The following is a 14207-nucleotide window of genomic DNA, read 5'->3' on the forward strand; positions in this document are numbered from 1 at the left end:
ATCATGTCATCATTGGTTTTGTCTGATTCGTAATACGCTATCCATTCATTCTGTCGACACAAAAGAATAATCGTATCCGAACATGCATATAAACAAGCATACCTAATTGACTGTTCTCGTTATAGTAAATGATTTTAATATTTTCCCCCGCGAATACAAATCTACACCGGACTTACGGTATTATTGAATGAGCAAGAATGTGCTTGCCAAACAAGAAAAAATTCTCAACAAAACTAATGATCGGTACCGTAAACTCATTATGATCATATTATTTAAATGGTCATAAGCCAGACAGTGATAATCATGCATGATGTACGAAAAATACATCTGTTAAATTCTCAAATTGGTCCAAACGATGGAACGTCATCTCACATTTATCGAACGAATGTGCGACAAATACTGTGAGATCATTCACACCTATTGATATGGTCACCGAATAAATTTTTATCTCACAAAACGTAAAGCAAGTTAGTTCCTATAGATACAAATTTTATATACAATATATCTTTCTAAGATAATAATACATCCTTCTACGTGAGATTATTTTGTATCCAAAGTTAAACTTTTTCTAGAAATAAAGTTTTTGAAATTATAGTTTTAAGGATTAAATGTATAACTTGTTTTTTTTTTGTTTGGTGAAATGTACTTCATCAAAAGCGGTAAAAGAAACCTACAAAACCTACAAAATTTACATGATTCTGCACGAAAAAAAGAATTTTGCTGTTGCAGCGAAACTGTCGTTGCATATAAAATATGATAACCAATTAATTGTTTGTAATGATAATTGATTATTCAATATTACAATAAATTCGTGTTCTCTTAGTAAAATAAAAAAAACCATCCGCCATAGTGACGAACAAAATTTGCTACGAAAATAAGCTATATTAGCAAAATTTTTCTTCTGCGCAGAGCATCGTAAACGCGGACTATGCGAAATATAAGAAATATTATCTATACGTTCATCCTTATCGTTATATATAAATTAAAAAATGCCTTTTTTATTTCAGAGAAGATCTTATCCCGTTATCTTATCACATTAAATGGAGTCTGAATAGCTTTTTAAAATACACAATCACAATCGATAAATAATTGATTAAATTTGAAATTTTTGCGTTACATTTTGTTTCTTTCTCCCTTCATTGTTTCTCTCTTCCTTTCTACCTTTTATTATTTGTTGTTATTCAAAACGAGATATATACAAATATATCGACTTTATATAAACCAAATATTGATATAACTTCAAATAAGCTGCACGTAATATCTGCGCGCGAATTCTCAAATAAAAATTTACCTAATATATCTCACCAAATTCGTGCAATAGTTTCAATATACGTAAGACATTTTTATACCTTTGTTTGGAAAAGTCATTATTCTCGATAATAAATTTGTTTTGGAACTTTTCGAGCAAGAAGCTGATGTATCATTTCTATCTTAAATTGGGGAAAAATTACGATAGAGGGAGGGGAAAAATTAATTGCCTTTTACAAATCAAAATTATATTTGGGAATTAGAGATCGCTATTGCTCTCCATGGATTACATGTATAATACAATGTATTACATCGTGGCGATTTCGTTTTTATTTTAAATTGCTGAAAGAAACTTTAATTATGTAAAAATAAAGAAATGAGAACTTTCGCTCGCGATAATGTATTCAGCGCAAGAATAGCGACAACTCCGTGAGAACGGTGTGTGCTTGCCACTATAATACCTTCTTCAAAATATTATGATACAAACGATAGGCGTGATCGCAACGAATTCGTTATTTAACGTGTTGGAACATAACGAAGAGAATGGACAATTTCACGAGATGCACGATGGCACTTGAGTCAATACCTAATTCACTTATCATTCCTGCGGTCTTTACATGAAATCGATCGTCGAACACTTAAGAAGGGGGTCGGAAAGTAGAAAGAAAACGTACAAATAAAACATGCATATACATAAAAAGCAGGTATATATACATTGGCTTGCACAGAACATCACGGGATGCAAATCAATTCGGGAATAAAAATTCAAAGCATGTACACGCTATCTTCGATTATCACGTAAAATCACCGGACTAATGTTATGAAACGATACAGTCGATTTCAATACATGTTTTAATGCATGTCTGCAGGTAAGTATGTGTGTATATATTTATATATGTGTGTGTATGTGTGTAATTACAGACATCGTTTTTGTAATAAATTTTCGATCGAAATTTATTCGGACATTCGTGCGAAAGAAATACTTATTTTCGAGAACTTTCTATCTTCACAACCTATGCAAAAAATACTGCTTCTGTGCACAATGACTCGACAGAATTCCTACATACCATTTTCATAAACTTTTCCAATTTTATACGATCTACCTTTGCAACCTGCTACATAACGTTCAGTAAAGAAAAAGAAAAGCTAAAATAATATCTTTATGAAGTATTTATAGTGCGAAAGAGAGAGAGAGAGAGAGAGAGAGAGAGAGAGAGAGAAAGAGAGAGAATAATGATCGAAGAAACGTCATTTCTATATCAATATTGTACATTATTTCTTTGCAGTTTCGAGATTTAAGCAAATTGAATTTATAAAATAAATGCAGATATGTGTATTTACATATTTATTACAACATATGTCTTATGTGTATATATGCACAAGCATATATTCCAAATGAATGTTTCTTAAATGACAAATTCGTGAAGTTAATTTTCCAAATTAAATTAAAGAGATGCCAAATAAATAACAAAATTACATTTTTTTAAATTAATTTAATAGAGTTTAATAAAACTTGAATTTGAGATTTAGATATACAAAAGATATACAAAAAATTACAAAACTGTAATAAATAATATCTCCTCCAATTGTTGCAAAAAAAAAATCATTTTAAAATAAATCAAAGCATTTATTTCTAAAGTTATAGTCAATGATTTCGGAAAACATGTAAATATGATATACTACAAATCACACGATCGAATAGATAAGTGTCTGTAATAAGAAAAATGAAAAGAATAATAAGAAATTCAAGTTGCGAAGGAATCGTTCTTGTTAAAATTGCGTTTGATCTTATATTGATAAAAGTAAATGTTATCCGAATAGAAATTCTATGCTAATCAGGTCCTTTCTGTTGCATCATAAGGATGCACTGTAACGATGCCTATAGATTCTCTCATGCAAAATAAATAATCGCTGATCGTAGCATGTGGTACTATTATGGTTCTAATTTCTCTGTAAACGGTGTTCTTACGCAACGATAACCGGATTGCACTGAACAATAGTTGGCATGTGAACGCCATGCTCTTTCACGTGTCCATGAATTCGGTTTTGATCTCGGTTTTGACCTTCTTCTTCTCCTCCACCAGCTTGACGTCCGTTACATGCAAATTGTGCTCGCTCTTGGCAGCGAACTTAATGACAGCTTGCGTCGATACTTGGGTCGTGTGTCGCAGATCCAGGCGTTTCAGCGCCTTACATCTCGTCAGGTGATCGAGAGTCATTTCGGTGAGCAACTTGCAGTTCGCTAGGTTCAGCGACGCCAGACTTGACAGTGACATCAGGTGAGCCACTCCGGAGTCGGTAAGCCTGCCGATCGAGGAGAGGTCTAAGGTTTCAAGATCCGCCAGATGTTGAACTATACATCTCACTCCTCGATCCGTGAGATCGCATCCGGCTAAAGACAGATGCTTGAGATGCTTCAATCGCGATGTCTTGTCAATAAGGCCGGGCCTCGAGTCCGTTGGTGAGTCCAGAATTTCTTGCAAAACAGCGTCGTTCAATGAGGTAACGTAACTTAGATTCAGCTTTTCCAGAGGCGGACAGCTGCAACTCTTCAGAGCACGAACGTCGGCCCAAGTACAGCCCTGAAGGGACAATGTCCGTAATTGCGGCAACCTATTCAGCAGCCAGGCCAATTGTATCTTATTGATATTCGTCCAGTCCAGCGAAAGACACTCGGGCTGCCGTCGGATGATAACCGTCAAGTGTAAGGAACGAAGATTATAGTGCGACATGTCGAGCTTCTTCCACAGACACGGATCTATACTGTATCTTGCCCAGGCACGGCAAACCAAGGCACAATTAAGCAGATCCTTCACGTTGAGGAATCGAAATACCGCGAGCATCACCGTCTTGTTGCACACCAATTCGTTCGGCTCGCCGTCCGTTTCTTGGATAGGCGGCGGCGGCAGCGGCGGTGCCGGCCTCACCACCACGTGCGGTCTCGCCAAGGATCTACTGCTCGAGGCGATCAGCTGCATAGCTAACTGGGTGCGCTGTTGACTCATTCTCTGTTCACCTTCGGCTGGCTCCCCGGGCGAATCATTCCACGCCTGAGGAAAATAAAGCACGCGAAATGTATACAGCAACGCTCTATACAACGCGGCTTATGCTATCTACAAGATACAATCACGCGAAAATACGCAAAAATTATTCCGCTTGTACGATTTTTTTTAAATAATTTCTATGCGAGAGAATTTTTACATACGTCATTAGGATCAAGCCTCGACTGTTTGCTCGGTGTCATAGCCCGCTCGGAATCCGTGGTCGGCGCTGAGGAGGCCGCGCTGGACACCGATAGCTTTCGCGTGCGGCCTCTTGGATGACGCGGCCGACATTCCACGTTACGGCCTCGTTCACAGCACTGTGGGCATTCCCAACTGTTTGGCAAATCATCACTGACGGTGATTTCCTTGAAGTTCAAACCTATGCATTCTGGATGTACGATGTCGAAGCAGATTGAACATTCCATCAAAGTAGATGGTGTTGTGGGCAAAAATTTACCTGCAATTATTCAAACATTTTTATGTCAAGAAAGGGATTTAAATTACATATACATATAACTTAAATCAATATAAAATAGGCCTATCAAACACCTAGCTCGGGAATTTAAATATTTCCATCCCTCCATCGTCTCGCTGAGCGAAAACAGAGAGAAAACACACAAAAAATAATTTAAAGAAATAGTATAATTCAAATAGCAAAAAAATAATTCAAAAAAATAATAGATGCAAGAGCAATCAGTCACTGAGCAGAATTCTAGCAAATTCTTTTTGTTTTCTCTGTCTCGCTCAGCGAGACAATGGAGGGATGGAACTATTTAAATTCATCTCATTCAATGTGACGATGAAAAGATACAAGCATGCAAGCTAAATTTTAAACCTGATACAAAGACTTAGATCCATAAATCACATCTTGCTTACATATGTAATTGATTTATTTCTAAGATTCTATATAGTTAATTATAAATGCAATGTGTTAAATGCATATCTAAAAATACATTTATCGGTAAAAGTAAGATATGAATATGGATCGTAGAATATAAAATTCTCAAATTTGAAAATATAACATTATAATGTACAGAAATTAATAATTATTTTAATGATAAACAACAAATTTTTGTAGTAAATAAAGAACTCGAGATACGTTCAGAAACGTCCAGTTAAAAAAAATTTACGAAATGAAGTTGTGTTTAATTGATTGAAAATTATATATATACCCGTCAATGGTGCAGGTGATTGCTTCCAGCCATCCAATTGACAGACCTTACAAGATGATGTGACGGGAAGCATGGGTCTAAGACATTGGCGCATAAGGCATGTTTGTTTAGCGCGGCCGCTACCACCGAATTTAACCATGTCTTGGCAAAATACGCATTCTCGACAATCCTGTCTGGTGCAAGCCTCACACTTTTTGCATCTAGTGCGTCTCCTGCGCGGAAATGCTCTCTCGGACTTGTCTGAATGATGTCTCTGCGATTTTACAAAACCTTTTCTCGTTACTCTGATGCGCTCCTAAAAGAAAAACAGAACAAAAAAAATTAACATAAGACATTCAAACGTAATTTGTTTCAATTCGATGTAGCGAATGATAGATACCCTGTCAACGATGCTCAAGGGTGGCGGTGGCGGCGGTAGCACAGGAGTGCCTGTCACAGCCGCTTCTGCATTGTCGTGCCTGTGCTTCTCCACCAAGCATCGAACATCGTGAATAAGTGCGACCGGATCGCGTATCAGATCCGGAACGTTCTTCTTTGTCGACGGCAATGAGTGTAGATACATCACTATGGCTTTCAAGCCGTGTAACTCGTACTCCGTGATATGTACGTGCTGGTGATGCTGCGGGACCAAGTGCTGTCGCTGTGTCTCAGTTATATCCAAGTGACTTCTACCCAACAGTACGTGCACGTATCTTTCGAGGACGTACCTGCGAATATTACGATACTTTTGCAATATACATTTATAATACAAAAAGTATTATATGTAATTAATAATATTATATCGTATTCAATATAAAATATATTTTTTCTTTTGCTCTTACCACAACATTTCGGTAAAGAATGGATATCGGAATTTCTGTGGTACTTTTGTATGCTCCTCCACTTGTGCCACTTTCAATTGCTTCTCTATGCCGAAACTGTGAAGGAAATTTCCACCGAAGACCAGAGAGTCCTGAGGCGTGTAAACCGCGTGTATCCAGCCGGTGGGTATGAACAGCGTCATACCGGCCGTCAGGCTTATCCTGCCGCATCTGTCTACCATATCGCCGAAGAACACGTCCGACTGTTTGCCGCTCAACACCCACTCCTGATAGAGAGCCAAGTTCTTCTCGGTGGGTGGGATCAGCCAAAAGATTTTGCCGCCGCGCAGAATGTGATACCACACGCTCGTACCGCCAAAGTCGACGTGAAAGTCGGTATAGCAGCCCTTCACCGACATCAGGCAGTACTTCTGCACCTTCGGATACATCATGTCTTCCAGAAGATTGGTAGATTCCACCTGAGACTCCTTCAGATGCCTCGGCCACACCACGTCCACCCAATCTACTTGCCGCACTAGCGTAGGAGATTGTACGTAATTCTCTAACTTGGTGTGACTAAATTCTAATGAGATCACATTTAACAAACGTTCTTTGTTAGGATCCTCGTAATACTTTTGCCATTCCTTCATAGTCATATCTTCGTTCTTCTGAGTATTAACATCCATAACGTCCAGCACTCTCTTAGAACCTGTCGAACAAACAACGCGTTATACAACACATTGGATGCTTTCCATTTAGCGACACAAGCCGACACAAGTATCACTTTGTCTTTGTGTCACTCGCTAAATGCCAAGAAGGATAGAATGACGTTAGTGTCTCGACTTGTGTGTCACTGAATGGAAAGCGCCCATTAATATCTGTCAAGCGACTGTTCATTCTTGCTCTCGCAGGTACTTGAGGAACTTACCCACGCAGGTTCTGACGTCGTTGACGGAGAAGTTGGTGCTGGGTACTCGCAGACCCAGCCCGGACTTCTCCCTGAACAGCAGCGGTATCTGCAGTCCGTGCTTCTGCAGAAACGTCAAATTCAGCTCTGGCCCGGTCATCTCGCGGAAGAGGCCGCTGAAGTTGCTCAGGTCGTACCTCTCGCCCTCGATCTTCTCGTCCAGCTGAAAGGTCCTGCGACCCTCGATCTCCTCGTCGCCTATGGTCCAGTCGTCCGTGTACAGCTTCCTGGTTCGCTCGCGCTGCAAGTACGGACAACAACAACGCGTGATGATGAGGCGAGCACGTGGTGGGAGGCCGCGTCGAGTGCCGCGTCGCGCGAGGAACGCCCGACGCCCACTGTCCGACGATCGGCGTCGTCGCCCGTCGCCGACGGTCGCCGACGGCGACGGACGACGCCGGATTCGCGCGCGCTCTTTGTTTACCAATTGGCGCCTCTTCGGCAGCGGTGCGGAGTCGTCGGCCATTGCGGACACGCAGCTAGAAACGTATCACCGGAATCTCATCGGGGTGCACGGCAGAACGTCACGGCGATGGCAGGACGGGCTGGCGATCCGTTTATCACGACCGTACGCGACCCGTCGTTGCGCTATTTACATGTTAGACGCGACGCGCCAGTGACGCCGCGAGAGCACGTTCCTCGTCGCCCGTATACCGTCGGTATGGCGAGACAGCGACGCCATTTTCCAGCCGGCCAGTGCTGCCAACTTCACGCTGGCCTCTCCTCTCCCGCCTACCGCCCGCTGCGACACGGTCATTGCGATACTCCCCTGAAGAGGCACGCGTGCGCCTGCGCCGCACATTTCGCGGCCGGAGTGCCCGGAGTTTCGGCGGCTGTGGATGTCCTGGATCTTGAAAGGAGCGCGGAAGCCAAAGAATCGGAGGAAAGTGTCGCCCGCCGCGAAATATCGATTTGCGCGGCAGCGAACGTCCCACGTCGAATACGTCGTAAGTATTTATGCGCGTCTATGGATTGCTATCGTCGACTCGTAAAATGGGGCTTTCATTTTCGGAGTTGCGAGTTCGATTTTCTTTTCTTATACTGGCGATCTTTCCAGTTTCCTAGTTCGCTCTTTATGGACAGGAAGGACGATATATCGCCGTGGGATGTACGTCGACAGATATCCCACGGCGTGCCGTTCGATGCAACGTCGAAATGGACGAGGAAATTAAACGTGAGTGAATTCCGAATTTTCTCAAGCGTCGCGTCGTCGTTGCGCGCCAGCGCCGCCAGCGCCGCCAGCACTGCTGGCGGATTCGCGAAACGCGCCGCCATATTGTCTCGCGACCTTCGCGTTCGATTGCGTGGTAGCTCCGTGATTTTTCGTACGATTCGGTAGGATTTTCTCGCCGGAAGCGAGCGCCGCGGGTAGATTCGCGTTCAGGAGTACCGAGTGAATATCAGGAGCGCTCGTCGTGTCGCGTAATTGTCCGCGCTTCTCGCGTCTCCGAGCATGAGGAGACTTTCGCGATCCGAGCAGATCGACAGCGAACTTGGCGCCAAGAACTTTCCGAGCGCGCGCGGTTGTGGTGAGTGGATCTTTCTATATTGCCACAAATTAACATTTTTGTCGAGTGAATATTTTAAGTATCTGAATACGGCGAGGAATATATATTGTTCCTCGTGTCTGTCTCATATATACATATGTATATTTGCCAAAAATCAAACATTTGCGTAACATATATATATATTTATGGCGTGGTCATGGAGCGTGTGTGTGTGCGTGTGCGCGCACTTATATGTGTAAAATATATATTATATTAATTTCCTGTGCTAAATTTGTACGTCTGAATTCCAGTCTCGATTACGTGCGAATTGTTTTTGAGTATACAGGCTCATATGACGAACAGGATTGTTTGCTCCTGCAGTGTGGAAAAAAAAGGGAATCTTTCATATATATATAATTAATTATTCGTTGTCAAAGCTAGATGTGTAAACTGCGTGGACGTATCGGTTGCGACACTTTTTTTCATAGGTTTTTATAATATATTTGATATATATTTTATAGGTAACTATAATATAATAGTCAGGATGAGGCCAAGGTATAACTAACTTTAGATAGCTAATATTTTGTAAATTCGAACCACGATGGTGTATTTAATAATTTAGAGACAGTACAAAATATTAGTGCGTTTCGAAACAGCTATTAAAAAAAGTGTCGCAATCGATATATATGTTCACGCAGTTATACTATTGAAGCGATTGCGAGTATATCGACGCGTAGTCGCGTCCCATTTTTCTTTTCTTCCAAATTACTCGTCGGGCAAGTATATACATTATTCCGTCGAGACGCGCCGACGCGCGGACACGATCCTCTCCTCGGTCGAATTGACCCTCGGAAGGTGCTATCGGTGGCCCTTCCAGCGCGGGCTTGTCGATAAGAACCGCGCGTCCGGCAGCGCCAATAGCGCCATCCGCTCGACGTTTGATACCCGTGTCGGCTGTGTGTTAATACCTCGTGTACGGCATGTAAGTTCGATGCCCAACGCCCGACCTTTTCAACGCGGCCAACGACGCGACGCTTCAAAATTGAAAAATGGCGACGACTATGGAGATCGACGATGACGAGTGCGAGCTGCCGACCTCCAGCAGCGGGAAAGGCGAGAAGAAGCGTTTCGAAGTGAAGAAGGTGAGCGTGGACAGGCGTGTGCGAGTCACGCGCGATCGGCGCGATCGATCGCGCTCGCGGTCACCGCGCGGCGTGCGAATGTCAATTCCTAACCTCGTTTGCGCTTTGTCATTCGCTCCACCGCGTGTCTGTTATAATCTGTTATCCTTTTCTCGCTCGACTTAAATGTGATTGTCTCCGTTTCAGTGGAACGCAGTGGCACTATGGGCCTGGGGTAAGAATCACGATCGAGTATCGCTCCTACGTGGCGAAGCAGTTCGAAGTGCCCTCGAAGCATAACATAAGTACAGCGAGAGGCTCTCTCTCTAATCCATTTCTCCTCGTTATCTTTCAGATATCGTTGTGGACAATTGCGCCATTTGCCGTAATCACATCATGGACTTGTGTATCGAATGCCAAGCGAACCAGGCGTCTGCCACCAGTGAGGAGTGCACGGTAGCCTGGGGTGTATGCAATGTATGTTCGACATTGCGGTATCATGATATTCGTATCGTTAAATCTTCATTTGGATCTTACCAATTGTATCTTATGCTTTTAGCACGCCTTTCACTTTCACTGTATTTCCCGTTGGCTGAAAACGCGACAGGTCTGTCCACTTGATAATCGTGAATGGGAGTTTCAAAAGTAAGTAGAGCTTCGCTTGCAAAATTTTGATAAGAGTTTCGTCATATATATATAGGAAAATAAGCATATCCAAATAGTATAATAATATCTTAATATTCTTAATTTTACATTTACAGAAAGTAAATAGGACACTAAGTAAATAATATATATAATGTTATGTTTTTATCGTATTTATTTTCTTTAGATATGTATATATATATATATATATATATATATATATATATACATAACATTATATATATATTATTTCCTTATTTTCCTATTTACTACTTTCTTTAAATGTAAAATTAAGAATATTAAGATATTAAATTTAAAAGAATATGTAAATATATATTTTTAATAAAGTTTGTATCTGATTTGTTAATTGTTTTTAAGATAATTAGATAGTTATGCATTATGTATAACAATTTTGTCATTTCTGTTCACAGATATGGTCATTAATTGGATATATTCAACTTCAGTTTCTCTTTATTCAGCTGTTTATGAAAATATAAATGGGATATTATTTTTTCATGTGGAATAGCGATAAGTATATAAGCAAAAAAGAAAGTGGTAAAAAAAATACCAAATAATAGTCAAATGTACATTTTTTTTAGTTCTTTTTTTTTTATATTATCAACAGACAAAATCTCAATTAGTAATAGATGTACAGTTAATTCATTTCGCAAGTTTCGTGAAATTACGAAGTATGTATTTTATAGGTCATAAGTCTCATGTAATAAAATGAAAATGATAGCGCATTTCTAATTTATTCGCATCATTTGTGACTGTTATTTAAATGATCATTTCGTTGAAACTGGAGTACTGCGAAACAATAAATTATCTCTCGACGCGAATGTTTTAATTTTAATATTTTTTTAAATATTTTTTATGAAAGATATAGTTTATCAAGCACTCTATCGCGTCTTGGCATTGTATTAATTATTCGCGTTCTTTTTTATGATAAGAATTCTTTTAACCGTAACTTTGATTAATCTGATTATCCGATCTCTTTTAGAGATTTTATCTGGCAAAAGTTTCGTCCCGCAAGAACGACTCGACGTGAATATGAAGGGAGAATGAGGGGGGGGGGAGTAAAAGCGACGAACTCTTTTTACCTTTGAATCGCGTCCCACTCTTACACCGCACACTCCTCTTCATCCAATGATTTTAATTCTAATGCGAATCGCCCGGCAGAGAACTTTCGTCGATCTTTTACGCGAATCAAAGAATATTTTACACGTATAAATCTTTATTGCCCTCAATTTTTCACGACTTTATTTAAACAAGATAAATCATACGGCTCTTATAATGCGGCACACGCCTCAAGATGTATTAATAGCAATGACATTTATTTAACATAGCTCGGTGTAGCAGATCTTCATTACGCTCAAGGCGATTCCGCTAAATCCGCGCCTATATGCGGATACGTAGCTCCTTAACGAGATATAACGGGCACTCGTTGCTCGTGACGTCACGTACGTAAGGCCGATCGATCGTACCGAGATCATCTCTCGAATCCCTTTTCCAGTTCTAGGGCATTCAGCAGGAGACTGGCGCAGGGCAGGCAATACTTATCAGGCGGGCGGTGAAGGGGGGTGTAGGCCCCGACGAGCCGGCTTCTAATCTCGGCATACAGCGAAAATTACATCTCGCAGGAGCCAGCCGGGCAGGAGGGAGAAAGAGAGAGAGAGAGAGGGGGAGAGCCAGAGTCGACATCCGCCTATAGAGAGAGCAATGGTAAGCTTCTTCCACCTCGATTCTCTGCCGTCTGGCTCTAGAGATCCCGTCGCCTTATTCGAGGATTCGTGCGCGGGATAGAAACAAAAAAAAAAGTAAAACGTGGAGGGAGAAAAGGAGCGCAGTCCGCACCTGCTCTAAGAGAGCTTATGAATAGTCAGGCAAGGGAAGGTAACCGGAGGAGCGGGAGGGGAGAGCGAGATCACCCTCAGTCCGAACTCCCCCTCGAAGAAGGCGCGCATCTAATGGCAAGCGCCCGTTGGTGGTCCGGTCGATCGGTTGATCGGATCATTGGACGGATTTTATATTACTTTATGTCAGAGTTCGAATTAATTTACGTTCGTAATGAGAAATAAAATACGCCCGGTCTGCGAACGCGGACGTTTCGAGACAGAGAGAGATACGGCAATATTGCACTGCGTCGCGAAATTACCCGTTGGAATTAATCTAACCTCTCGAATTTTTTGAATGTTAGAAAGATACAATAGAAGGAAAATTAAATAGAATGATAGGAAGGAAAATTAAGTAGTCATGTATATACATGCAAAGTGTGCAATATCGTCAAGATATTTAATTTTGACAAGACAGAAGTTTCTAATTCATAAATATTCTTGTCGTTGCTTTTTCTAAGATATGTGTATCACTAATATACTACATTATAAGTAAAATAACTATCAACCTTATACATTTTTATTATAGTTATATGCGATATGAGAACGATTTTGCTGAAAGGTCCAAAAATTTCGATCTAAAAATAAATTGATTGGATCATCGAAATAATTTTGTTGGAGACTCAAAAATGATATATGCATTGCTGTATAACATTTTGATATTCTAGCAACCGGTTGGACTTTCCATAAAAGTTATTTTGATGATTCAACAAGAATTATTTTCAGATCTGTATCCAGCAAAATTTTTAGACCTTCCAGCAAAATTTTTCCGTGAAGAAATAGCATTTGATCAAATTCTGAGTATCTAAATAATCGCAGTTATACATGGAAAGAACGATTTTGCTGGATACAGATCTGAAAATAATTCTTGTTGGATCGTCAAAATAATTTTGTTGGGAAGAATCAAACTGATTAGAATATCAAAACGTTTTATAGTTTCGCTTATAATTTCTGACTTTCCAACAAAATTATTCTGGTTTGACAAAAATTATTTTCAGATTTGTATCCAGCAAAATCGTTCTTTCCGTGTATAAATTAATTTTTCTCAATTCATATATAAAAGTCATTTTTACGGCGGCATTAAAATTTAACTTTTTTGTTCAGGATATTTAATTATTACTTTTTAATTTTAAACTCATTAGTAATTTTTAATCCCAAATGCAAACTACTAACACACCTCTCTTACAAGCAAATCGGAATAATTTCTGGTCTTGTTGATTCAATTTCTCGTTGCTATGTTCGAAATTTGCGAGTGCAAAAATATATATGTCTAAGCGCGCGGCCAGGTCGGCATGTCGAGAGTATAGCGTCGCGATGAGAGCGTCGATTTTTCGGCGTCGTGGATCTCGCTTGTCATAGCTCGTAGCGACAGGTGTACGTACACTCTCGCTCGTAATATTTACCTGGGCACGCGAGAGATGGGATATAAATACGATTTTCATCCTCGACGACGACAGCGAGGAAGGGCGACGAGGAGGGGAGGAGAGGAGAAGAGGCTGATAGGGAGAGTAGGTCGCTGACGCGGGGCGATGCGGCACGGCAGCAAGGGCCTCATTTCCGGCGGAAACAGAGGTTCCCTCCCCTTCCCCCTCCCCCATAAAAGCCACTCCGCTCTTCTCGCCCTCCTCGCTTGAAGGTCCAACGGCGGCAGCGACGGCGACGGAGGCGGCAAAGGCCAATCGAATTAAATACATTCCCGCAGTGGATCCAATCCGACGACGGTGCCTCCGCGGTTTTTGTCTCGCGGTGCTCGTCCGCCTCGACGCGCCGCGCCGGCCGTTCCTTGCTTCCCCTTAAATCTTAGTGTAAATCTACTTTCCAGAGGTAAATTTAC

The 14207-nt window shown here is 41.0% G+C and overlaps 2 protein-coding genes across 2 annotated transcripts; one reads left to right on the forward strand and one right to left on the reverse strand.

Annotated features, from left to right (window-relative positions):
• Nucleotides 1-1479: 1479 nt before the first annotated feature.
• Nucleotides 1480-7935, reverse strand: LOC105447833 (jmjC domain-containing histone demethylation protein 1-like). Its single transcript, XM_011686056.1, has 7 exons — nucleotides 7656-7935; nucleotides 7193-7472; nucleotides 6286-6973; nucleotides 5844-6171; nucleotides 5465-5759; nucleotides 4454-4749; nucleotides 1480-4298 (listed from the first exon to the last, which is right to left on the reverse strand). The coding sequence occupies exons 1-7, from the start codon at nucleotides 7695-7697 to the stop codon at nucleotides 3273-3275; spliced, it is 2955 nt and encodes a 984-aa protein (XP_011684358.1). The 5' UTR covers nucleotides 7698-7935; the 3' UTR covers nucleotides 1480-3272.
• A 1493-nt stretch (nucleotides 7936-9428) lies between these two features.
• On the forward strand, nucleotides 9429-11231 carry LOC105447834 (RING-box protein 1A). The gene is made up of 5 exons (XM_011686057.1): nucleotides 9429-9860; nucleotides 10047-10074; nucleotides 10195-10316; nucleotides 10399-10484; nucleotides 10913-11231. The coding sequence occupies exons 1-5, from the start codon at nucleotides 9768-9770 to the stop codon at nucleotides 10923-10925; spliced, it is 342 nt and encodes a 113-aa protein (XP_011684359.1). The 5' UTR covers nucleotides 9429-9767; the 3' UTR covers nucleotides 10926-11231.
• The last annotated feature ends 2976 nt before the right edge of the window (nucleotides 11232-14207 follow it).

This window comes from Wasmannia auropunctata, unplaced genomic scaffold, assembly GCF_000956235.1.
Source record: "Wasmannia auropunctata unplaced genomic scaffold, wasmannia.A_1.0 LD336090.1, whole genome shotgun sequence".
Classification (NCBI taxonomy): Eukaryota; Metazoa; Arthropoda; class Insecta; order Hymenoptera; family Formicidae; genus Wasmannia; species Wasmannia auropunctata.

Excerpts from the sequence above, each read along its gene's own strand:
- LOC105447833 (XM_011686056.1), bottom strand. The coding sequence starts at position 7,697 with ATGGCCGACGACTCCGCACCGCTGCCGAAGAGGCGCCAATTG. Across the intron at positions 6,974-7,192 it reads CGACGTCAGAACCTGCGTGG|GTTCTAAGAGAGTGCTGGAC; the intron begins GTAAGTTCCTCA and ends TTTGTTCGACAG. Across the intron at positions 4,750-5,464 it reads ATCACCTGCACCATTGACGG|GTAAATTTTTGCCCACAACA; the intron begins GTATATATATAA and ends GAATAATTGCAG.
- LOC105447834 (XM_011686057.1), top strand. The coding sequence starts at position 9,768 with ATGGCGACGACTATGGAGATCGACGATGACGAGTGCGAGCTGCCGACC. Across the intron at positions 9,861-10,046 it reads AGCGTTTCGAAGTGAAGAAG|TGGAACGCAGTGGCACTATG; the intron begins GTGAGCGTGGAC and ends TCTCCGTTTCAG. Across the intron at positions 10,075-10,194 it reads AGTGGCACTATGGGCCTGGG|ATATCGTTGTGGACAATTGC; the intron begins GTAAGAATCACG and ends GTTATCTTTCAG.